Source organism: Dermochelys coriacea, chromosome 3, assembly GCF_009764565.3.
Source record: "Dermochelys coriacea isolate rDerCor1 chromosome 3, rDerCor1.pri.v4, whole genome shotgun sequence".
NCBI lineage: Eukaryota > Metazoa > Chordata > Testudines > Dermochelyidae > Dermochelys > Dermochelys coriacea.
In genome coordinates, this window is record NC_050070.1 from 151039239 (window position 1) to 151064641 (window position 25403).

The following is a 25403-nucleotide window of genomic DNA, read 5'->3' on the forward strand; positions in this document are numbered from 1 at the left end:
ACACGTAGGGGCCAAATGCCTGATCAGATAGATCAGCAGTTCTCAACTAGGTGTCCAGGGCCCCTCGGGGGATGCAAGCAGGTTTCAAGGGGTCCGTCAAGCAGGGCTGGCATTAGATTCACTGGGGCCCAGGGTGAAAAGTGGAAGCCCCGCCACGTGGGGTATAAGCCCAGGGCCCCAAGCCCTGCCATCTGGGGTTGAAGCCAAAGCCTGAGCAACTTGGCTTTGCAGGGTCCCCTGTGGTATGGGGCCTCGGGCAATTTTCCTGCTCCCTACCCCCTAACGCCGGCCCTAGCTTTTGCAGAAAAACTTCTTACTCCTGGGGGAATTCTGTACCATTTCAAGGGCACAGAATCCATACTGTCCGCAGATTTCTTTGCTACCCTGCAGAAAAATGGAGGAGCAAAGAAATCTGTGGAGAACATGTGCACCTTACCCAGCAGCCCATCTGCCCGGAGGAGCTGGCAGATCTAAATCACCGCATGGGGAAGGGGAGCAAGAGGAGGGCTGGGCAGGCGTGCGTGGAGAGACATTTAGGGGGCGGGGCTGGGTGTGTGCCTGTGTGCAAATGCGTGAGAGACTGACTCGTGGTGCCCCTGGCTTGGAGGGGTAGGGCTTTGTGAGCCAGGCTCTGTCCCCTGAGGCAGACCAGAAATGTAACAGCTAAGTAAACAGGCTTCTTATGTTCGGGTTGGCAGTTAATTGTTCCCATTCTTAGTCAATTCCCCCTAGGGTGACGAGATGTCCTGATTTTATAGGGACAGTCCCGATATTTGGGGCTTTTTCTTATATAGACGCCTATTAGCCCTCACCCCCGTCATGATTTTTCACACTTTCTGTCTGGTCACCCTAATTCCTCCAGGAACCTAAAACAGGTATAAAAGTTTGAAGGCTCCTTTACATTGCCAGAGTGATGTAAAGGAGACTTATAGTAAATGACGTAAGGGAATCCTCGGCTAAGAAGGTCTATGTGCTTTCTTGCCTTTTTCCTTTGCCAGAGTGGCACAATGGGGTTAGATTAAGCTCAGAGTCTATTTTACTTACCATTTTAAAAAAAAACAACAACATTGAGGGGAAATAAAACATTTGTCAGGCAGTCAATAAAATGTCAAGACAGTCAGAACAAAGCAGTTCCCGAAGTAGCCAGCCAGGTCCAGATGAAGTTACCAAAGGGATATTTGTTGTTTTGTACAACCTGAACAGCCTTCATATCATGCATCAAAAATAGCTGCACCAGCTTCTAGTACTCCAGAATCCCCTACGAAATTGCATGCAGATGGGGAGAAATTATTTTGCACATCCTGTAATGTTGTTCTCAATCATGACCGATGGTCTGCAATTGTGGATCATTTTGCATCAAAAAAAAACACATATTGAAGGAAGACGCGACTCAAGAGGAAGGCAGAAACCAACATCAGAAGGCCATTACAAGTACACTGAAAAACAAAAGAAAGAACATGTGGAGGTGAGTGGAAATTAAGAAAATGTTATAATACTGAAATATAAGATAAGTAGCATAGAAGAGCCATAGCGATGTGGTCTCTTCACTTGCTCAAAGATCTTGAATAGACAGCTCTGTTTTTAAACTTTTTATTTTAAGTGATGACTTTGGTCAGTTTTCTATTGATAATACACTCTACACTATGTAACTTTTGCACTAGCTTTCACATGGTGTTTTACAGTTGATTGTAATTTAATAATGCATTTTTGTTATTGAGTTAGTCTTCATGGATAGAGGCATAAGCCAAATAACTAAATATTACTCTGTGTGTGTGTGTGTGTGTGTATATGTGTAATCATGTGATCATTTACTATACTTATAAATCTAAATTAAAATCTAGAAATTCAGGACTAAATATAATACGAATAAATGTATTAATCTAATATTAACGATGTTACATGGGTAGTAAACATTTGTCCTCACTCAAGACTTATCTAACTTCTTCTGCTTTCAGATTTGTACAGCATGGGTGAAGACACTAGCAAGTGCCAACATCACCCTGTCAAAGACTGACCACCCACTTGTGAGAGAATTTCTTGACAGCAGGGTCTGGGAATGGTGGTGCAATTGCTGGTAGGACATAGCTGACTGAAGTGTACCTCAAAGAAAAGGAAAACTGAAGCTTAAAGACAAGAAAATTGCTGTTATTTTTGAATGGTGTGATGATGAGGCAAGATCAGTTTTGAATGTACTGCTTGCACCATTAGAACCTGATTGCAATGGGCATGTTTACTCTTTTTTGGTGGATACAATGTTTTTAGATCCTGTTAATCACTCAGCTGCTTCACAGGCTGTAGTCAAAGCAGTAAATGAGTACCAGATTGATCATGAAAATGTTGTAGTAATTGATACTAACAATGCTAGTTACATGAAAAAGCATTTGATTCTGTGTTTACTACACTGTTTCCAAATTCTGTGTGTATCGCCTGTTTGGCACATATTGTTAACTTAATTGGTGAATCATTTAGAAAGCCTTTTTAGCTGGTTGATACATTTGTATGGTGCTTCAAAAACATGTTCTATAACTCCGGTAGTACGAAAGGGAGGTACCTCTGTTTAATAAACCAGAAACTGCAAGAACTTTCAGTTCTACAAGGAGTTCTTTAATGAAGAGTGCAACAGCAGCTCTCCAGTTTCTGTGCAAACTATTCAAAAAATGCTGAATGACCCAACTAAGTATGCATTGTTGAAAGTACAGATCACTTTTCTAGCATAGAAATGTGAGCAAATTCTGAGTTTATATCTGGCATTTGAGAGCAGGAAGCCTTGCACTGTTAAAGTGTTTGACCCTCTGGATTCAGAGTAGCAGCCGTGTTAGTCTGTATCCGCAAAAAGAACAGGAGTACTTCTGGCACCTGAGAGACTAACAAATTTATTTCAGCTCACATCTAGAGCTGCCTTCAGAAAGCACCTCCGAGTTCTTCAAATTTAGAGAGTCAGAAAACTTATCTCCTGTTGAAAGACTTGCCTGTCTAGATTTCTTTAAAGAGATATTCCATGAAGCTTCTGAAAAGCTTGACAAATATTTGCAATTTGGACAACCAGGTCTGAATTTTCTGAAGGCTTGTAGGTTATTTGATCCTCCGCATGTTTATATCCTGTCCGAACACTAAGAGTATTTTCAAGCAATACCGCATTTTTCTGAGGTACATGAACAGGGAAAAGATTGTGCCTGAAGCTGTTCAAAGTCAACCTATTTTTGTAGACTCCCAAGTGCTTTGGCTTTCAGTGAAAGAGAGAATTCCAAATATCACCCAACTGGCCTCGAATTGCACAAATGCAGTCTCAAATTCTGCAGATGCAGAGAGAAGTTTTTCACTGTACAGTTTGATCCTTTCTGCCAGAAGGAAATCACTAAGTGAGAAAAACTTGAAGGCTCTGTTTTCTGTACTATAATTTAAATGAAAATATTAGATTGTGCTGAAATTCAGGACGATGATTAGCAAAACTGTGTGACTTTCATGTGTGAAAGTCTGAGCAATTTCAAATGACATTCTACTTTACTTTTATTTTGGTGTTTGGTGTTTTGTAATGTAATTTAAATGAAAATCCAGAATTATAACTGGAATGCAGGGTATGGTAGTTTAAGTAAATTACCAAAATAAGTGAAACTGGTGTGATTATTTTGCATTATTTTGACAAATAAAATATGTAGAATTTTGCAGAATTTTTAATTTTTTGGTGCAGAATTCTCCCAGGAGTAACAGTTGTTGTGGCATAGGTGGCCATGGAGTTTTTATAGCATGTTGCGTGGGCCTCAGAAAGAGAAAGGTTGAGAGCCCTTGAGATTGATCACTCTTCTGACTTGCCATGGCAGTTCCTATGGATAGTTGTTCACTGTGTTTGGGGTTATCAGTTTGGATAAAAATTGGTATAAGGTGTGGGAGGAAGGGGCAAAAAAAATTTTGTGGTAAAATTTCATTCCCATGTGTCTGATAATTAGTATGTTTTCCAGGGGTGTTTATTAGTATGTTCCATATGAAATGCAGAGGAACTATGTTCCTGCATCCTCTCAGGTCTTTCAGCATGGAAGAAATTTGGGAAAGACAGACAGGTCATTACATGAAAATAAATCCTTGATCGGCATCCCAGCAGTGACAGATAAGGTGCTAATAATATGAAATTTAAAACATCGGGTACATATCTGGTAAAAAAAACAACATTGAGTGCAAATGTCACAGTTATGATCTATATAGATTGTGAGGGGACAGGCACACTCTCTGTCTTATGTATGTACAGCACCCAGCACAATTAAGCCTCAATCGTGACTGGGGTTTCTGGGCATTACAATAATACAAATAATGATTCCAATGTCAAAGGAAGTGGGTGCAGCTCCTCTTCCTGGAGGATTGGAGTTATTTTAGGCTTACCCAACAGCTTAAATGATTTCCTCTTGAGATTGTAAAACGTTCCAGCGAGAGGGCCTTTCAGAGTGGCATAGGGAAAGCTTACATGTTAAGCACCTGTAGGAAGTAACAGAGTTTTGCATACAAGCATCTTCCCTGCTGTCTCTCTGAAATGAACCTCTTTGGGATGGTGCGCTTCAGCTGTTTTATTTCCGGATATTGTCAGCATTCTGGTTGTACTAAAGTTGTTTCTGATGAGTGTGTCACGTTAGGAAGAAAGTTGCTTATTTAGCCCTAAAAGTCCTGGGACAAAGCCTCCACGTAAAGATCGTGATGGGGTTGGGATGCCAGCCTGCTGTAATTATGGGGTTGTCAGGTTCTGTGAAAAAGCACGAGTCTTCTTTGAATCCTCCTGTCTTACGTTTGCAGCCCAGTGCCTATGAACAGGTGGACTGGTTCCCAGAATGCACCACTGAAATCCCCGATGCACAGGAGATGAAGGAGTGGATGACCGTGGGGAAGGTATAGCTCTGAAAAACAAAGTCCCAGTAGTTCCTTCTTTTGTTTAGACTGATGGTGCTCAGTTTTGTGTAACTGGCACACTGCTTTGTCATCAGAGTTGCAGAGAGCCACAGATATTATGGGGATGAAGGTCAGATAAGTCCCTAGTCAGACCAGTCCCAGTCTGATGGCATTGTGGGGATTGCATTGTCAAGTTGAGTTATCACATCGTTATGTTTTGCTGCCATTGTTACAGATGTCACAAGATAGCATCTGGGTTTCACTACTCTCTTGGTTGCGCTCTGTGACTCTTTTTGGTATGATATCCTTCTCTTCCCCCTCCCCTCTTCCTTGCTCTTTGGAGGGGTGGTTAGGACTAGAGGCAGTTCAGGGCTGTCCGCTTCCCTCAGTTGGATCTGACAGCCTGGGGAGTGCTTCTGTGATCCACATTCAACTCACACACGGAGGGCAAACTAGGGTTGCCGCTTGACACTGCTCCCAGTCCTAGCCTGGCTCTCTCGCTTGTAGCATTGCAACACACAGGAATAATGCAGCAAGCTTGTTCTGGGAAGTGCCCCACTAAAAGAAATGGCACAGCGTCAGCTAACTGAGGGGGGTTTTCTCACTGCTCTGCCCTAGAGGAAGCTGGTAATTGAAGATGAAACGGAATTCTGCCGAGAAGAGTTTCTGCACAGTGTTCTGCAGTGCAAGGTGAGCGCACGCTGCTGGAGAGCGATTTTAGGGCTGGGGAGGAGAAGGGAAGAGAGCTCGTAAAAAGGTATTAGTGGGAGTGGGAAACGAAGGCCATTGGCAATGAAAGAGGAAGCCTTTTGCCACCAGTGCAGATTCAGTGTGGGTTGGTAACAGTGGGAAGTCATTACTGCCTGGTTGTTTGGCAACCTGTGTGAAATGACAAGTGTGGACAGCACACAAACCACAGAGGCAATTGACATAACGGCCCCTTCAATCGCAGTGTTAGCAGAGACTGAATGGGACTGTGGAGATGAACACTTTCTTCCTGGTCTGCTGTGCTCCTCCCTTTTCCCTCCCAAGGTGGATGTGTGTGTATGGGTGAGTGGGGAGGGGGGAGAGTTTGTGCTGTGATTATCTAATCTCTGGCTAAGTAGGCCTTATGCTGTGGGGTTGTCAGTCTAGTACCATTCCCCATCCCTGAGCTCACTGTAAGAATTGTGGGGCCAGGACTGGATGTAGATATGTGACTGAAGAAGGATGCCAGCTTCAGGAAATGTTCCTGTGTGGGTGTCACCCAGTCTAGAGATAACTGTGAGGGGGAAATCACCATGGGGTTAGGAACCACCCAAGCTGGCTGTCCCCCCTGCCTGTGCCGTGGCTAGTGTAGTTTTGGTTCTGCCTTTGCAGAGCGTGTTTGATGAGCTGGACGGAGAGGAGATGCGCCGAGCCCGGACAAGGTCCAACCCCTACGAGATGATCCGGGGAGTCTTCTTCCTGAACAGGTCTGCAGGACCTTTGGGTTTGCAGTACCTTTCTCTTTTGGGTTGCAGCAGCCTGGTGAGCCTGGGGCAAACTAACAGGTGCCCTTTTTGTGCATTTACAGAGCGGCAATGAAGATGGCAAACATGGACTACGTCTTCGACCACATGTTCACAAACCCAAAGGACTCTCATGGGGTGAGGTTCTCTCTTGTCCTTTGAATGCCTTCCCTAAGAAAAGGGAAATGGGTGGGGGAAGATTCCTCAGGGCACCATTGGGGACAAAGGCTGCTTTAAAGAGGCAGAGACCATAGCTTAGAGGTACAAGAGTACAGCAGCGGGATGCAGTAATTTGCTTGCTTGGTGGGAAGTTGCTATTGGACTACTAGAAGTGTCCCAATTTCCTTTTGCAGAAGCCCCTAATCAAGGAGCGGGACGCAGAGCTGCTTTACTTTGCTGATGTGTGTGCTGGCCCCGGTGGTTTCTCAGAATACGTTCTCTGGAGGAAGAAGTGGCACGCAAAAGGATTCGGCATGACCTTGAAAGGACCAAATGACTTTAAACTGGAGGATTTCTATTCTGCCTCTAGCGAGCTCTTTGAGCCTTATTACGGTATGGGGGTGTGTGTGTGTGTGTGTGTGTGTGATCACCTGCATGGCAGAGGACTGATAGTCTGTTAGGGTTAGGGATCTAAAAGAAACCTGTGCACAATGGCCATCCAGAGCCATCCTTATGAAGAAGAGGAACTGCCCTGTAATGGGTTGAGGGTGGCAAGTCTGAACATCAAGTTATATTCTGCACTTCAGGTTCCAGCTTGTGTGTATTATAATAATACTTTGTACTTGCAGCACTTTCCTGTCCGAGGCTGACAAAGCGCTTTAAGATAACTCAGTGGTTTGGCTCCCATTTTACAGATGGGGAAACTGAAGCATAAAGCAATGAAATGGCTTGCCCAAGGATCATTTGGCAGAGCCTAGAATAGAAACCTAGATCTGACTCCGTCCCCTATCATTAATTACTAGATTTCTTCTTTACAGGATCTTTCCACCGTTTATGTGTGATTTAAGTTATTTTGGACTCCTGCTAACTGCAAGTAGCTCTGATTCCATCTGCTGCATCTATTAGTAGAAAGTGGAATAAGGGGATTGCCAGCAAATCTCAGGCTTTGTTAAGGAAACCTAAGTATGATTGAATTGCAAAAAGTGAAGTAACCAGTCTGCCTTTCCAGCAAGAACCCCAAACAACCTATTGCTGGTGCCAGTTAGTTACTTTCTGGCTGATTTTGAAAAGCCAAAGTCACTTTTGACATTTGCAAATCATGAACTTTGGTGGTTGTCTGGCACCTCTGGATCAGTTCAGTAAGAGGAAAGTTCTCATTGAGCAGCAAGGTGGATAAAAGGATCATCCTAGCATTTGGATCTTCATATCTCACTCTCGGTCAGTGCTCTTATGGAGGGAGTTGATAGCTGTGAGAATGAATAGCTCAATTATTTTGATGCATTTTCATGTTTCCCTTTTTTTTTGTCTGGGCCTAATGCACTCTAAAATGTATTGAGACACGTATGAACTCCTCTCTTAGTGATGGGAGGAAAATCCTTGAACCCTGCACCAAGTGCAAAGAAGACTGAAAAAAAATTCCAGTCCCACTCCTCTCAGTGGCAGAGTAATCGATGAGGAATTTCATTACCAAAGAACTATTGTGCACCCCGAGCTCTGCTGTTTTCTCTTGATAATGTACATTTCTAGTCACTTGTCATTCAATGAATAGAAACAGCAGACATGGAAACTGCAGAGAATAGAAATCAACAGTACATTACAGATACCACAGGACTGGGAGTTAGTTGAATATCTAGAGTCTATTCTAGGACACAACTTTTTAAAATACCAACTATGGGAAAATATAGATCTACCCTTTAAAAGAGTCATATGAGAAATCTGTAAAATGCTGTCTTTAAAAACAGTTCTGCTGTTGAACATATCTTCCCCCTTTCTAGCTGATTGCTGAGCACACTTGCACATGAGCAGGTGTAAGGGCAAACTACCGTGAGTTTGGAAATAATTGTTAATGCCTTTCCAGAGAATGCTGATGATCATGGATGTTAGTGAAAGATTGCTAATGCAGTTTCTCTGGCCGGCATAGACAAAGCTGTGTTTCCGACTAAGGGTCCATCTGCACTAGGAAACTGACATTGTTAAAGCTCTGATGGGACCAATTATGTCTTGTTCCTTCCTGGAACAACATTGTGTTGTAGCATAGTCAGGCCCTGTTCAGCCGCTAGAGGAGGGAACAATCTGGGCTTTCCCAAGGCTGAAGCATAGTTTTTTAAAACCAAGTTATAATGTGAGTTGGTTCAGTCTGGCTAATGCAAGCAGAAGCCAATCTAGCCAAAGAAAGTTGTGCTGACCTCTTTCTAGCAAGAATCATGTTTGTGAGAGTTCTTGGGAATGGTCCTGATGCAGCGTCCAAGATGCGTGTACTCGCTCACTGACCATTGGTAATGTTTGATCATTGGAGGTCAGCGTGTTGATCGCTTGCATGTCCTGATCTCCTGCAAGCACTCTGCAAACATGCTCGTAACCGCCTTTTCTTTTCCTCTTAGGAGAGGGCGGGATTGATGGAGATGGAGATATCACCCGCCCAGAGAACATCACTGCTTTCCGGAATTTTGTTTTGGACAACACTGATCGCAAGGGGGTGCATTTCTTAATGGCAGATGGGGTGCGTTCATTCCTCCTTTGCTCTGCAATGAGTGTCCGTAGCCATCAGCCAGAGTACAGTGGTGACGTGACATCTTTTCAGTTACTGCATGAGATTTGGCGAGGCTTGCCATGAAATGTCCTGACATTAGCAATTTATCCCAGGGAATAGAAACTGTTGCGAGTTACAAAATTTGACTGTAAATTCCTTAAGACTCCCTCAGTTAACCAACAGATTTACAGAGATGTTCACCATTTGATGTGTGTTTCAGGGTTTCTCTGTGGAGGGTCAGGAGAACCTGCAGGAAATTCTAAGCAAACAGCTGATGCTTTGCCAGTTCCTTACAGGACTCTCTATCGTCCGGACAGGTATCTTTTCTCTTTGTTTCTCCCCTTCCTCTCCAGGGATTGGGTGGCTTTGCAGATGGATATTATAGAACAGTGTATGGAGTCACTCCCGTTGTAATGTTAGATTCTGTTGAATCTAGTAGGTGTGTTCCCTAAACCCTGAGATAAGTTTGCCAAAGATGGCCAGGGAACCATGCTGTGCCAGTGCTGTGCTCCCTCCAGCTGGAGAAGGGGCAAGATATCTTCGTAAAATCTCTGCTTTACTGTTGACTTTTACACATTACCAGCTAAAGCAGCCTCTTCCTGAGCAAACCATTTGGCTGGTAAGAGCAACCCAGAGTTTGTGCAATTGTGACTTGCAGCCTTTCCCACTTGAAACCATCACCTGGCTTCAGAGTGAGAAGAGTGCTTCCCTTTCTCCTACCTATTCCTTAGTGATGAATGCCATCTGCTTTGATGACTCTTATCCTATGGGATCGATTAGCATTCCATGCTTCCTTTCAGAGCGGGCAGTCCTGCACTGAGAAGCTAGAGTGGAGGCGTTTAGAAACACTCGCCAAGTAATTGCTTGTCTTGTCCACTGGGCTCACAAGTATTTGAAGCCGTGACCCAGCAGGCAAGTTGCTTCTCAGTGAGATTTGACAGAGTGACGTTCATTGTGTCTCTCCTAGTCAGGCATCTCCTCTGGGGCTTTCTCCTGGGGGAATGAGAACCTCAAAGCTGAGTGTCTTTGTCTTGCCCTGAGGAAGTAAGGAGACTCACTTGAAGGTATAGAGCACAGACACTCCTCTACTAAGATAACTTGTGTTTTTAAACTAGCTTTTTCATTTCAAATCCAGTTTTTTCCGCAGCATGAAGCTCTTGGGGAGCGATGAGAGCTGCAGACTGTCAAGGATTGCACACAGGGTGGTGCCATGCTGGCGGTCTGGGCCCCTGGGTTGGGAGTGCTGTGGAAGCAGCAGGCAGAGTGTTTTGTTCTTAGGTGACATCCCCTCCACCTGGCTGGGAACTGCCTCTCTCTTTCCTGGGTCTTCGGGAGGTGGGGAACTAAGTGGGGGGATGGTATGTGGTACCCAGTTGGTCCATCTTACTACATTGATTTATGAAACTGTTTTTCTGATGCAGTTTTGAACTGTACAAAAGCCTCCGTGTGTGTGTGTGTGTGTGTGTGGATTGAGACACTTAGTATTTTTCCCCTCTTTCCCTGTAACCTGCTGGCTGCAATGGTCTTCCTTTCTCTGCCGCAGGAGGACATTTTGTCTGCAAAACCTTCGACCTGTTCACGCCATTCAGCGTGGGACTTATATATTTGCTGTACTGTTGCTTCGAGCGAGTGAGTCTCTTTAAACCTGTGACGAGCCGTCCCGCAAACTCAGAGAGGTGAGATTCTGAAGGGAGAATTAATGCAGCCATTTCCCCTTAACAGTGCAATAGCTCTGTTTGTGTAACTGCAGGTCTAGTGTAACCTCCATGACCTGTCTCAGCTGGGAACCATCTAATGTCTGCCTCATAGGAGGAAATACTTTTAAATGTTTAGAAAGTGACAGTGTTTGACAGGTTTAAGAGGCTATTTACCAAATTACTATGGTCTGTTTCTGCCTATGCTGTCTACTTCCAGTGTGAGAACAATGGAGTTTACTATAAAATCTGTTCTGTTTTGCAAGATGCAATCTAAGGATCCAGTTAAATTAGGGCATATTATGTACATTACAGTTGTGTATTTTCATCTCTTTGGATCTTTTAATGCTATACAAACTGTACATGTGGCACTCCTAAGATGCAGCCATCTCTGGGGAGGATGATAGCCGCCACATAGCACACAGCATGCCCCACAAAAGGGATAGGAAGAGAAATTTTCCAAGGCCACAACTCTTACAAGACATGCCAAGGGAACATTAATGTCAACACAGAACATCTGTTTTTAAGTAACACCTCTGTGCTTTCACACCATTTGCCGATTGTTAGTTTGAGAGCCTTCTCCTCTGCAACTTCCATCATTTTAGAATATCCTCCTTTTATCTCTGCCTTTCATCTGACTGCTGTCTCTCTCCAGTATCATCTGGAAACCTGTATCTCTTGTCCTTCTTAATCTCTATTTTGCATTAAGCAGTCTCTGAGCTGGGGAAAATATGAAATCCCTGCCAGAGCCCTCATTAGAAAACGGGTGTCCGTAGACCCAGTCCCATGCTGTAACCTATTATAGGGCCATGCTGATTTTGGTGTCCTTCAGATGCATTGTGCTGTGAGATAAAGTGAGACAGACATTTGAGCCTGTACAGGGAGGCTTTACCTTACACTGCCATACCAGGGCTGTGGTAGAGCTGTGAGCTGGTAACGGGCTAGTTACACCTGCGGCTGGAACAGGATTAAAACTGACTCTCTATTTTAGCATGAGTCCTGCTGGCTTATTTCTTTGAAGAGATCTGAGCTTGTGAAGTTTGGGGATTTTTGGTGAAGGATTGAGGTCACCAGCTGTTGCAGAGAGTAGGAAAAGCGGGAGGAAGTAGAATGGCCCTGCAGAGGGCTAGGCTGCACTACCATGAGCTATGGAAGAGTATCCTGGGGCAAAGACGTTCCTGATACTGGGGAAGCCAGAGGGGCGGGCTGCTGAGATGTTGGGAGTGTGAAAGGCAAGTTGGATGTGCGGGAGGACTGATTCCAAGCGGAGTCTCTGGTTTGCTTGGCAGGTACGTGGTGTGTAGAGGGCTAAAGTCAGGCATTGATGACGTGCGGGAATATCTCTTCATGGCGAACATCAAACTCAACCAGCTACTCAGCTCTGACATGGATGTAAATCTTGTCGTCCCCGTAGAAGTGATCAAGGGTGACCACGAGTTCTACGACTACATGGTCCGATCAAATGAAGGGTGAGTGCGGAAGCAACAAGAGGGAAAGCCGGTTCCAGCACAACTGTGACTTACGGCTGTTTGAGGCCGGGGTGGGGGCCTTTTCATCTTAAACTGCCAAACTGATTGGTTACAAGAGTCCTACTCTGGGAGAGGCCCCGAGCAGCAGACTGGCCCAACAAAGGGAGATACACTGCATGGCTTGTGAGCATTCACACCGGAAGATCTGACCTGCAGTGTTGGGAACGTAAAGGGTGTTCTCCCCAATAACCCTGCAGTCGTCATGATGGCATTCTGGGTTGTGACAGTCCAGCTCTGCTTTAGAGCAGTCACACTTGCTCCTGGACCACAGCACTTGCTCATCCTGCTTTGTGCAGCAGGACGATTTGCGTGGTTGATAACTCACTCCCTGACTGAAACCCACTCTCTCTTTCAGCCACTGTAAAGCTCAGATCAAAGCACTAGCCAAAATTCACGCCTTTGTTCAAGACACGTGAGTATCTACCTCAAGAGGGAGCGGGGCTTTGGGTGAGGACTGAATTACCTGCTGGACAGCTGTGTTCAGTGGCCTGCTTGCTGTAAATGTCTTCCTGATCCTTGGCTTGGCCCTGAAGCAGGAGGCGTAGTAGCACTTACAGTTACTAGGCTGGCTAGTGTCACTGCATGTGCTGTTCTGTGCTACACGGGGATAGCTAAAGGAGTCTGATTGGCTTGGGATGATTTATAACCGTTAGTAGGACCCCTATGAAAGGGACTTGTAAAAGGGCTGCATAGCTTCCAGTTCCCATAAATGGGTCTATTTCTGAGAGGGGACATAGAGGAGAAGCACATAGAGTGAAACACATTGTGGCAGATAGCTGTGTGCTACGCAGAGGTAGTTGAACTTGCTGCTCAAACACCATCTGGAGACAACATGATGCACAGAGCACAGGGCTAGGTGCCAGGGACCTCTGGGGAACGAACCCTGGTTCTGACACCGATTTTTGTATAGCCTTCAACAAGTCACTACACCTCTCTGTGCTGCTATTTCTCTATGTGTAACTTCGAGCATTTGTGGGAAAGAATAAGTTTGTGTTTGTGCAGCACTGTGAAAAGCTAAGGTCCTAACGGTGCTTTAGTGTGTTTCATAAAAGCACTGAAGTCCTGGTGATAGAAGCTTCCCTGCAGCCTCCAGTGATCAGCTCTTTGCTGGGAGGCAGGCAGAAGCTGAAAGAAAAGGAGTACTTGTGGCACCTTAGAGACTAACAAATTTATTGGAGCATAAGCTTTCGTGAGCTACAGCTCACTTCATCGGATGCATTTGGTGGAAAAAAAGCAGGCAGAAGCTGCTGATCTTTGGTTCAGGTTATGAAGTGGGTGGATGATTGGGAAAAGGGCTTCCCTTGAATACAGCAGCCCTCTGGCACTAAGGACTGACTGGGTGTTTCACTCCCAAAGCAGCTATTCCGAGGAGGCTGACAGGGCTGGGTATGTTAGGGCTGCAAGACCAAAGAGACTTTCACCATGTTAACAACCTGCTGGCTTTTCCTTTAGGACCTTGAGTGAGCCGCGGCAGGCTGACATCCGAAAGGAATGCCTCCGGCTATGGGGGGTGAGTAATGCTACTGACAAGGCAGTTGTGGATTCCATTCCCGCTGTGGCATAGTGGGGAGTGGGAGGGGCTCTGACACTCCATTAACACCAATAGCATTAACGCCTTTCCTGTAAGGCAGAACTATGTTAGTATCTGAGATCAGTGTGCACATTTGGGGCTGTGCAGGTCAGGAAACATCAGCTAAACAAAAAGAAAGGACATTTGGCACTTTAGAGACTAACAAATTTATTTGAGCATAAGCACTCATGAAAGCGTATGATCATATAAATTTGTTAGTCTCTAAGGTGCCCCAAGTTCTCCTTTTCTTTTTGCGAATACAGAGTAACATGGCTGCTACTCTGAAACCTATCGGCTAAACAGATGCTCAGTGTGTATTGCTTGTGGAGCAGGCCATTGGTTACACAAAAGGGCAGGCTTATACTGCAGCTGAGAATATTACATAACACTGAATAAGCTATGTGGCCAGTAGGTCCCAGGCACAAAAACACTCCAAAAAAATCTTAGTTATTACATGACAGCCTGTCTTCCCTATGAGTTTAGGGTTGTGGGGATCTTGTGGCAGTGAGTTCCACAGGCTAATCATGAGTGTTGTGTGAAAAAGTATTGTTTCATCTGGAGCTGCTGTTCCCATTATTATTTGTTTATTTGTATAGCACACACAAAATCTGCCAGGCACTTTCCAAAAACATACAGAAATAATACAAGTCCTGAAAAGCTTAAAACCTAAATTCCATATTGAAATCACCTGCCATATCCTATGAAAGATGGTGTGTCTGTGTCAAGCCACACGTGTTTTGCGTACCTCCCCTCTGTGAGAGGGGAGCCCGGCATCAGCAATATGAATGGAAAGAACCTTGGGGTCAGGGGTTGGAGTGTCTTTGGTGGCAGAGGAGCCTTGGCCTTGGGAACATGACTGTGCAAAAAGGAGTACGACTTATAATCCATCCTTTGTCTTGTTCCAGATTCCAGATCAGGCCCGAGTTGCTCCATCCTCTTCTGATCCCAGGTCCAAGTTCTTTGAGCTTATCCAGGTGAGGCCTTAAACTGAAGTTTGTTCTGAACACATGGGTGAAATGCTTATTGTTACTCACAGGAGTCAGAGATGGAAAAGACCAGCACTGGGCTGTTCGGTTCAGTATATTGTTTAGGGTTTGCACTCAGATGCTGTGGTGATGGGTGCCTATTTAAAAAAACAAGGCAGTCTAGTTTAAAATGACTTAAACAATGGGGTTTCCATTATTTCCTTTGAGAGACAGTTCCACAGATTTGATAGATGTCTAATGATCAGTGTCTCCCTAAGGTTGTTAGTTCTGACACCATATGGGAGCCAGGGAATAAAGAGGTCTTTGGCAGAAGAGGTCTTGCCCCTAAGTGAAGGAGCACCAGAAAATTGCATATTTTTTGAAGCCTATAGTAGGATTGAATTCCCATGAGGGCCTTTTGTTTCCTGGTCCATTCCCATCCTGGCCAGGTGTGCTGTGATCTTGTTACTGAAATGCTGTACGGTGACACTCATTTATAGAAAAGGGGGGGTGTGGTGAAGAGTGGAAACGCATAAGAAAGCCTGCTCCATCCATCGGCCCTTGGCAGAGAGCTAGGAATATTCTGGAGTGTCCCCTGCAGCACTTCCCCTCATATTCTGTCCCCTCCTTTGGACACACTTCTTCTCTTAAGCCTGTGCTGCTTTTGGGCTTGGAAGGGGCAGGTTCCTTTCCTTTCCAATGCTGTAGGGGGGCAGTGGAAGCACTCTGTGTGGCTGGGAGGCCAGCTTAGTTGCTTGCACCCAACAAACTGTGAAGGTGAAATGAATCCCCTTTTATCTAAGAGACAGCTTCGGCCTGGACTACCAATTCTGTAGAAGGTAGGTAAATAGCTCTGTATCCAGGCCTGTTCTTTTCCCTTCACACTCTCTTACCTTGGTGCCTCCTCAGCAGGGAAATTGAAATAACCCCTCAGTACAAGTGAGCAGTTTTGTGAGCAGAGCTCATGATAGCTCCAGCTGTCTAACTTCTCCTAGACCTTTGTCTACATTGGAAATGCTGGCTTTTCCTCTAGAACCCTGGTTAGTGCGATTGAAACCAGGCTGAGTCCAACGAGTGCAAACAGCAGCTTTGCCTGTCTATGCTGGGATTCGCACCAGTGTAGCTAACAGCTGTGTCTGAAATCAGGGCACATCCTGATGCACCCGAAGCTCTTGTGTTTGCTGTAGCACCCGTCGTTGTATCTGTATCGTGTAACTCACCTTTCTCCTCCTGGGGTTGTGCTTCAGGGAACAGACATCGATATCTTTAGTTTTAAACCAACACCACTCAACTCAAAAACCCTGGAGAAGATCCGCCACGTCTTAGATTACAGATGTATGGTGTCTGGAAGTGAACAGAAGTTCCTGCTAGGGTTAGGGGTAAGTGCTGACATCTAATCTGACAGCAGGAAGTTCCACGGCTAATTATGCTGTGTGTTTTACAATTCCTTTTAAAGATATTGCCTAGCAATTTCATCTCAACCTGCTTGCCCTTGTACTATGGGATGGGGGGATAGGAGTGGCTGATGGACCTTTCTTAAGACCATTGGTTATTTTGTATTCCTTTCTCCTTGCTGTCTGCTCCCCACATTAAATAATCTTGGTCTTGAAAATCTCTCCTCACAGAGAGTGCTGCATTCCCTCCATCTAATAATTCATTTCACTGCCCATCTCTGAACAGTATCTTTTGTGTGATGGCAAGGGACCCTGCCTAATGAGCTATGTTACGATCTGTGTGTTGGTTTCTCTGCAGCTGAGCTGTAGGCTCCTTCCTTGACATGTCTCGTAAAGAAATGTTCTCTGCTGTTAGCAGGAAGGAAGGAATATACTCTCAGAGCTACTTTTCAACTAAGGCAGAAAGAACTTGTCCCATTCCTGTCTGGGTCTAACCTTGCCTTGTTCCTCTTTGTCTGCACATAGAAGTCCCAGATCTACACCTGGGATGGTCGCCAGTCAGATCGCTGGATGAAACTGGACTTGAAAACTGAGCTGCCACGGGCTACCCTTCTGTCTGTGGAGATTGTTCATGAGCTGAAAGGAGAGGTCAGAGGTTGTTCCTTCCCCTTAAGGGGGCAGTACGCAGTCTGCCTGCAGTTTGTGATGGCTAGTTTTACATGGTAGATGGTCCAGCTGTGCAGCTTCGAAGAGGATTCCCAGGGAAGCTATTGTGGGATAAGCTCTCCTCTCCTGTTCAGAGCCAGAGATACATGGATAACTGTTTGCTTCCCTTCAGTGTTGTTCTGCACCACCTCCCTGGTTGACTTACTGTCTAACTGAATACGCCTCAGTGGCTTTTGGTTTTCACACATACATGCATGTGTTGTGCAGTGCTGCCGTGCTCCACTTGCCTGCCCCCTTCTGCTCCGAAGGTGGCTGCCTTTCAAGGATATACTGTGCTGAATATACTGTGTTTGTCAAGGGGGTTTGGATCAGGGGCTATAAAAGCACCAACTGGTGGGTGGTGTTTGCAGAAGCATTTACCCTTCTGCACTGTCTCTGGTCCAACATTGATCTTTGATCATTTGCTGAACTGTTTGATTGGCAGCTGGAATTGTTTTATTTCGGTAACCTGCACGTGAAAACAATCTATAACTGAGCATGTTAGTCGCCACAAACATCATACGGGGAATCTTTAATGCATAGGCTTCTTGAAATATTGTTCAGTTTTGACTCTGTGACTGTCCTGGAGGGGGGGATGCTGAATTTGTTCTGATAATCAAGAGCATTTTCAGTGTAATCAATAGAGGTCATGAAACGTGACCCTTTGCTAACTTGGCTGGTCGAGGTTGAACTGTGTAGAAGATGGTGCTGTTACTGCACTGATCTGCTGTGAACTAAGCTGAGTAGATTCCTGTGGCTAGTTTGTATGAGGCTGAGTAGTCACTGATCCTAGAACAGGCCTGTGTCTCCACATATGCTCAGCCACTTGATGACTGCAGCTCTTAAAAACAGAGAGGTGGGGCCAGTCTGGAGACTTACCCACGCTACGTGGCATTGCCGCATGGGAGCTCAGGGCCCAAGCTCGTGTCCATGCTCCTGGAGATGGTGCAGCAAGCTCAGCCTTGTGAGAGGAGCACTTTGTAGGGCATCCAGCTGACTCAGAGAGGTGGTAACGTGCTTCAGAGAGCTGTGCCTAGCCCTCCCCTGAGGGACTGGTGCATTGGACATGTACAGGTATTTTAGGATGGAAGATTAAAGCAGGGGAAATGTGGGGGGGACGGGGAGAACCTGTAGCAGAAACAAGTTCCCAGTGGCAGGAGGTGGGGTTTCCTCCTCTGAAGTTAGCAAGGTGGTGGTGGGAGGCAGTCATGCAGATGCTTGTGTTGTGCATAAAACAGAGGAATAACCACAGCCAGCCTGTAACGTAATTCCCTCTGTTTCTCTCCTTAGGGGAAAGCCCAGCGAAAAATCAAGGCTATCCATATCCTGGATGTCTTGGTGCTGAATGGCAATGACGTCCGAGAGCAGCACTTTAACCAGCGGTAGGTAGGGTTTTGGGAGCTCTTCTCATGCATGTGGATGAGCGCTGTCAGGGAACTCTGTTGGTTTATTGGCTGCGCTATTGATCATTGGCCACGAGGAACCAAGAGCACTTAGCGGATACATTTGTACAAAGATGAGCCGTTGAAGAACCCTCTCTGAACTGGGTGCATCCTCTCTTCGCCCACCCCCTCTGTGCAGCAGAGAAAGCCTGGTTCCCTTCTGAGACTGGAGTGAGCTGGTCCCAAAACGGGTAGACCGAGCACCGCTGGCAGCCTGAATGGGAAGGGTTGTGACTTGCTGCAGAGGGGGAAGAGCCCTACATTTCCTTCCTTAACAGAGCACATCTGCCAGTCCCGCTCTCCTGCTCATACATGAATGGGCTCATGAGCACATGGACTCATTACTGAATTTGTTACTAGATTAGGTCTGCCGAGCAGAGCCTATGGGGAGCCATCCCTACTGCATAATTGCTGGTTGCAGGACACCAAGCTGGGAGTGCTGGGTGAGCCGACAGTTTCTGAGTATGTTTGAGTGTCAGCCTGGGCTGTAGAGGTCCCATTGGCACTCCCTCCCTCCCTCCTGTCCCAAGGAAGCCGCACCTACTCAAAACACCAGAGCTGCTGCTAAAGCACAGAATTCTCTTTCCCATTTGTTCAGGATTCAGCTAGCGGAGAAGTTTGTCAAAGCCGTTTCTAAACCTAGCCGGCCGGATATGAACCCCATCCGGTAAGTGACCCCTCCTTCTGCATCCCCCTTCATCTTGGGACTGCTGGGGCTTTGGGATCAATTTGCTGGAGGAGGAATACATGAAACATAGCCTGGCCTGCTCCCAGGCCTACACAAGATATAGCCAGAGCTTGTAGTCTCATCATGTTTGCTAGAAGGCGGCAAGTGGCCCTTTACATCTTGGAGATGATGCTGGTGGCTGGATGTTTTAAATATTCTAAGATTAACCTTTTGGAGATCAGACATTCATGCTTTCTCCATCCCATGAGTAGCTGGTGCTAATCTCACATGCATACTTGTAGTTGAGCTAAGGCCCAGTTAAGGCCCAAACCACAACATGCCCCCGTCTACACTGACGGGTTAGCATAGGTGCAGCTACGCTGCTGATGGCTGAATCAGGGCTGTTCCCTAGTACAGACAAGGACTGCAGGGATCTGATCGCTAAAAGTCTGAAATAAGGCCTTGGGTACAGGGCTAAGCACATGTGCTGCTAGGAAACACCCCTGAGAAAAGGTACCGATAGAGTGCTCCAGCGGTTGGCCGCTTGCTGACCTTTCATCTTTACTTGTTAGTTTTATTTTGGTACCATGCAGAGGCCCCGAAAGGAGCAGGGCCCATGGTGCTGGGCATCAAACAAACACCTAGGAAGACAGTCCCTGCCCCCAAAGAACATAGAGTCTAGCTTGGAACAAGAAGTTGTTGGAGGGAAGAGGGGCTGGAGGTGTAGGGGAACAGTGACACAGCTCCCCAGCTTAGCCATGTGCGCTGCTGGCTGGCTCAAATTGCTTAAAAAAGGGAGGGCAGGCATGGGGGGGGGGTGTCTTAAAACGGCTGCCTTATTCCTGTCATTTCCCCTTTAAGACTCTTCCTATTTCCTGGGTGAGTTCTGTTCTGCTGTTTGGTGGGGGGAGATATGGAAAGGGGATAGGAAGATGGAAGGGCAGGGTAATATGTGGACAAGGGGCGGGGCAGCGAGGGCAGGAGCTTGAAGATGGAGAACAAGTGGATCTCAGTTAATGTCAACACACATCCAGGAACTGCAGCTGGGGGAGTCTGAGGTGTTGATGGGGAAAAGTACAGGCTGTAATGTCAGAAGTGCCCACAGGCTCCAACAGGCTCCCCCACTGCTGCTTCTAAAGGGCTTTAAAACTCTGCCTGAGTAAGCCTGATGCCTGTAGCCACATATGGGAAGGGGGCACAGAGGGTGGGTGGGGTTGGGGGAACTGCCCTTCTGTAAAAAGGTTTCTGTGTGTGGCTTTAGCAAAAGATCTCTTAGATCCCCAAGCTGTGTGGAACGGTGGTTGTGTGAAACAATGTGGGCTGGCTTCTGAGAAGCAGAACAGCGACCCTGCATGCTGCCTATGGGGGCTGAGCCGTGAATGTGCAGGTGTCCAATTCCAGAGCTGGGACGAACCATGTGCCAGGGGCTAAGATTCAGGAGCACGGTGAACCTTTGCCACATTCACTGCCTCGCCCTGAGATCATAGCTGCTAGCTCCGCAGTGCCAACCCTTCAGTGTGTGCGTCTCTCTCTCTCTTCCCCCAGGGTGAAGGAGGTATACAGACTGGAGGAGATGGAAAAGATTTTTGTAAGGTAAGTGACTAGAAACAGTGAGACGCTTCATAGCAAGTCAGTGTTCACAACTGCCACGCGGAGACAAGAGGGATCTATTGCTATTTGCAAGACAAGCACCTGAGAGTGAACCCCTGTAGCAGAGCCCACGGTCACTCATTGGGGTGTTCTTTGTGGGTCAGACAGTCACCCTGCTAATTCTGCATTGCAGAGGCTAGTCTGTTCCAGAGCAGAATGCGGGGCTTCGCTGCGTTAGAGTGAAGTAGCTCGCTTAGCCTTGTAGCCGGGTCTGCAGCCCCCCCGCACTGATAGCTGTTCCCAGGCCCAAAGAGGTCCATTCCCTTCCTGCCCTGTCACGCACCAGGGGAAAGCTGCACTTGTGGTTGCCAGCAGACAGATTTTCAGTTTGTTTGTACCTGTAATGGAAACCCTGGTTGGTTAAATACTGTAAATCACTGACATGGCCCTTGTTCCAGCACTGGCTCCCTGGCTGACGTTCTGTACACACAGTTCTGGCTCCTTTTCCCTAGCCCTGGCAGGGAGACGCATGGAGAACTGACCAGTGGCCTGTTGGTTTTGTTCTGCTATATGCAGTGCTATCCAATTCCACTGCAGCTGTCTCTGAAGTGTGTGTGTGTCCTTGGGTAAACTCCTCCACGCTCCCTTCTCTTGGCACTCAGGTTAGAGATGAAGATCATCAAGAGCTCAGGCGGAATACCACGGCTGTCCTACACAGGCCGGGACGACCGGCACTTTGTGCCTACAGGGCTCTACATCGTTAGGACTGTGAATGGTAGGGAGAGCTCTGCAAGCCTTTTTTCTCACCATTTTCAGGAAAAGGAAGGAATTCTGTTCTTTAAAAATACAGGGCCAAGCTCTGCCTGGTGTAACTCCATGGAAGTCAGTGCTGAATTTGGCCCAGGTCCTGTTCTGATTGGATTGGGCAGCATTGGGATGAAGATGGGTCAGCTGTCCCCATTGTGGTTTGATTAGCTGCTCTGGGGTTTCAGTTCAGACACATTCATATGGACTGTTTTTTGACATCACAGATTTCGTAACTGGAAAGATCACTCTCCAAACTAGCTCAGGCTGGGCTGGGAGTGCAGGGTGTGTGCCTCATTGAATTGACAGCAGCTTGGGTACACAGGGCTTTTGGGGGGGTTGGAAGGAGAAAAGAGTGGAATGTCAAGCTGGCCTCTCAAATCACCCCCAATCTGACATGCTTCCATTCTGGTCCTGCCCTCTGTCTGTTCCCTGTGGCTTTGCCCCTAGATCCTTGGACAATGGCGTTCAGCAAAAACTCCAAGAGGAAATTTTTCTATAACAGGACGACCCAGGAGTCGACGTACGACCTCCCTCACGAATCCATCGCACCATTTCAGTGAGTACAGTCCCAGCACTCAGTCGACCAGGGGGGCTGAGGCGTGGGCCCCGTTCCTTCGCAGTGTGCCTCATCCTTTCCAGCAGGCAACGTGCTCTGTGCTTGGGTAATGGTGGTAGGCCCTGCCCTGGCAGCGCCACACTGTATAATGGTACTGACTGGCAGAGCTTCTTGAAGATCTGCTCCTGGTGCCCTGTAAAGAGGTTCTGACTAGGGCTGTCAAGCGATTAAAAAAATTAATCACGCAATTAATTGTGCTGTTAACAATAATGGAATACCATGTATTTAAATATTTGTGGATGTTTTCTACATTTTCAAATATATTGATTTCAATTACAACACAGAACAGAGAGTACACTGCTCACTTTGTTTATTTTTTTATTACAAATATTTGTGCTGTAAAGAAATAGTATTTTCCAGTTCACCCCATACAAGTACTGCAGTGCCATCTCTTTATCGTGAGAGTGCAGCTTACAAATGCAGAATTATGTACAGAAAATAACCGCATTCAAAAAATAAAACAGTCTAAAACTTTAGAGCCTATCGGTCCACTCAAATCTTGTTCAGCCAGTCACTCAGACAGATAAATTTCTTTACATTTGCAGGAAATAATGCGGCCCACTTCTTGTTTACAATGTTGCCTGAAAATGAGAACAGGTGTTCGCATGGCACTGTTGTAGTCGGCATCGCAAGATATTTACATGCCAGATGCGCTAAAGATTCATATGTCCCTTCATGCTTCAACCACCATTCCAGAGGACGTGCGTCCATGCTGATGACAGGTTCTGCTCAATAATGATCCAAAGCAGAGCAGACCGATGCATGTTCACTTTCATCGTCTGAATCAGATGCCACCAGCAGAAGGTTGATTTTCTTTTTTGGTGGTTCGTGTTCTGTAGTTTCCGCATTGGAGTGTTGCTCTCTTAAGACTTCCGAAAGCATGCTCCACATTCGTTCTGCTCAGATTTTGGAAGGGACTTCAGATTCTTAAACCTTGGGTCGAGTGCTGTAGCTATCTTTAGAAATTTCACATTGGTACCTTCTTTGCGTTTTGTCAAATCTGCAGCGAATGTGTTCTTAAAACGAACAACATGTGCTGGGTCATCATCCGAGACTGCTATAACATGAAATATATGCAGAATGCAGGTAAAACAGAGCAGGAGATATACTATTCTCCCCCACCCAAGGAGCTCAGTCAAAATTTAATTAACGAGTGTCATCAGCATGGAAGCATGTCCTCTGGAATGGTGGCCAAAGCATGAAGGGGCATACGAATGTTTAGCACATCTGGCATGTAAATATCTTGCAAAGTCAGCTACAAAAGTGCCATGCGAACGCTTGTTCTCACTTTCAGGTGACATTGTAAATAAGAAGCAGGCAGCATTATCTTCCGTAAATGTAAACAAGCTTGTTTGTCTTAGGATTGGCTGAACAAGAAGTAGAACTGAGTGGACTTGTAGGCTCTCAAGTTTTACATTCTTTTGTTTTTGAGTGCAATTATGTAACAAAAAAGAAAATCTACATTTGTAAATTACACTTTCATGATAAAGAGATTGCACTACAATACTTGTATGAGATGAATTGAAAAATACAATTTCTTTGTTTATCATTTTTACAGTGCAAATATTTGTAATAAAAATAATAATATAAAGTGAGCACTGTCCACTTTGTATTCTGTGTTGTAATTTAAATCAATAAATTTGAAAATATAAAAAAACATCCAAAAATATTTAAGGTTTCAAATTTCAATTGGTATTCTACTGTTAACAGGTCAATTAAGATGGCAATGAATCGAGATTAATTGTTTTAATTGTGATTAATTTTTTTGAGTTGATCGCATGAGTTAACTGCAATTAATCGACAGCCCTAGTTCTGACTTTTGTGTTGGGCACCACATCCAGAGGAGCTTGGAGCTCCACAGTCTAACCATGTGTGTGTGGGTTCCTGCTGCATTCCCAGCGCACGCCAGGTGGGCTGGGGTGTTGGGCATGCCAGGCAGCTTCGTCCAATGGTAGTAGAGGAAGAAGCACTGTCTGTCTCGGGCTCTCGTGTGGGCATGAAGCCGGAGCAGCACTGTGGGAATGGGAAGGAGACCTGTGAAACAGGAGCATCGTGTTGGCTCCTAGGGAAAGAAGGATATGGCGTTTGATTATCTGATGCCCTCCGTGAAGCTCCAGGAACATATCACTTGAGCACTCCCCAGCAGGGGATCTCTGGGTGTTTTTCCCGACCATCAGACTCAACCCATCACTTCCATTGTGCACCCTAGTGTGCGCTCTAGAGCAGGAAACTGGGACTCCAGACTCCTGGTTTCTGTTCCTGGGAAACTGGGACTCCAAGAACAGAATAACTGGGAGTCAGTAGATCATGGAGACAGACTGGGAGTTCCTTAGACAGGGAGGTCTGGCCCAGACAATAGGGACCATGTGATATCATTATGCTATTGTCTCCTAGGTAAGTGAGTCTTGTGAGTCTGTTTCTCAGCACAGTGCTGCTATATGCAAACTGCACAGGCCCCTGGATTGTGTCCCAGTTGGAGAAGCTGATGTGAAACGGGGACTACCTGCACACCCCTCTAGCCGCCTCCTGGGCTTGCAGCTGTGCTCTGAGAATCCTTCAGGCTTTCCATTGTCAGCTAGCTGAAAAAGCTCAGTGCTGGCAGGGCTCCGCTTCACAAACTGGGGAGGGTGCTAGCCCCTCTCAGCCTCCCCGGCAGAATTCCAGCACCAAACTCAACCACTGCTATGAAAACAAAGCAAGGAAGGGGTTTGTGTGCGACTCTGTAATGGATGCTCTGCCTTGTAGTTAGTGAGCACTAATGTGTCTGTAATTAGCCGCTGACGCATGCGTTTGTCGCTATGCTAATATTGTTCTGTTAGAACAGCGTACCTAAATAAGCTATGAATATTAAGTGTCAGTAATTGTAGGAATCTAAGGCTGCTGTGTCTGCAGCAATTAGCAGCTCTGGTTTCACACTGGGTGACTAATAGCCAGATGGGGCCGAGAGAGTCTATGCTCAAGGAAGAGTCGAGGGCCAGATTTCTGGAGAATCACTGTATCTCCAGATTTCAGAGTAGCAGCCGTGTTAGTCTGTATCCGCAAAAAGAAAAGGAGGACTTGTGGCACATGTTGGCAAAGTGAGGGTTAGTTTGCTCCCCTACCCCTACTATATCCATAGTGTGCCGAGTGCTTAGACCCTGCTGTGTCCATTCTGCCCGCTGATCCTTCCAAGTGCTCTGTTCAGGCCTTTCTGGAGTCTTTAATGAAATTACCTGGTTTGCTTCACCCTCTCAGGAACTTGAAAAACATAGTTTCCCTAACTGATTGTTCCCAGTCTCAGCAGACATTGATTCTTCCCTCCTGCTGCTTTGACCAGAGCTGCAACTAACAGGGCCTTTTCCATGGAACGCACTTCAGTTTATATGCCATGTTGGGG

The 25403-nt window shown here is 46.2% G+C and overlaps 2 protein-coding genes across 5 annotated transcripts in view; one reads left to right on the plus strand and one right to left on the minus strand.

Moving 5' to 3' along the window:
- CMTR1 (cap methyltransferase 1) overlaps positions 1-25403 on the plus strand; it is a 54811-nt gene that overhangs the window by 25004 nt on the left and 4404 nt on the right. For all 3 annotated transcript variants that reach the window (XM_038397326.1, XM_043511596.1, XM_038397327.2), the window contains exons 5-23: positions 4777-4869; positions 5488-5559; positions 6229-6323; positions 6425-6497; positions 6713-6911; positions 8900-9018; positions 9269-9365; positions 10592-10724; positions 12032-12211; positions 12627-12683; positions 13724-13781; positions 14747-14815; positions 16054-16185; positions 16726-16848; positions 18196-18287; positions 18946-19014; positions 20560-20607; positions 21267-21379; positions 21859-21967. In XM_038397326.1, the coding sequence (XP_038253254.1) occupies positions 4777-4869; positions 5488-5559; positions 6229-6323; positions 6425-6497; positions 6713-6911; positions 8900-9018; positions 9269-9365; positions 10592-10724; positions 12032-12211; positions 12627-12683; positions 13724-13781; positions 14747-14815; positions 16054-16185; positions 16726-16848; positions 18196-18287; positions 18946-19014; positions 20560-20607; positions 21267-21379; positions 21859-21967 (1931 nt within the window). The remainder of the gene's footprint in view (positions 1-4776; positions 4870-5487; positions 5560-6228; positions 6324-6424; positions 6498-6712; positions 6912-8899; positions 9019-9268; positions 9366-10591; positions 10725-12031; positions 12212-12626; positions 12684-13723; positions 13782-14746; positions 14816-16053; positions 16186-16725; positions 16849-18195; positions 18288-18945; positions 19015-20559; positions 20608-21266; positions 21380-21858; positions 21968-25403) is intronic.
- Positions 497-25403, minus strand: part of CCDC167 (coiled-coil domain containing 167) — a 49200-nt gene continuing 24293 nt past the window's right edge. Inside the window, exon 3 of one of the 2 annotated variants that reach the window (XM_043511600.1) lies at positions 497-1436. In XM_043511600.1, the coding sequence (XP_043367535.1) occupies positions 1415-1436 (22 nt within the window). In that variant the 3' untranslated portion in view covers positions 497-1414. The remainder of the gene's footprint in view (positions 1437-25403) is intronic. The other variant, XM_043511599.1, reaches the window with a different exon arrangement.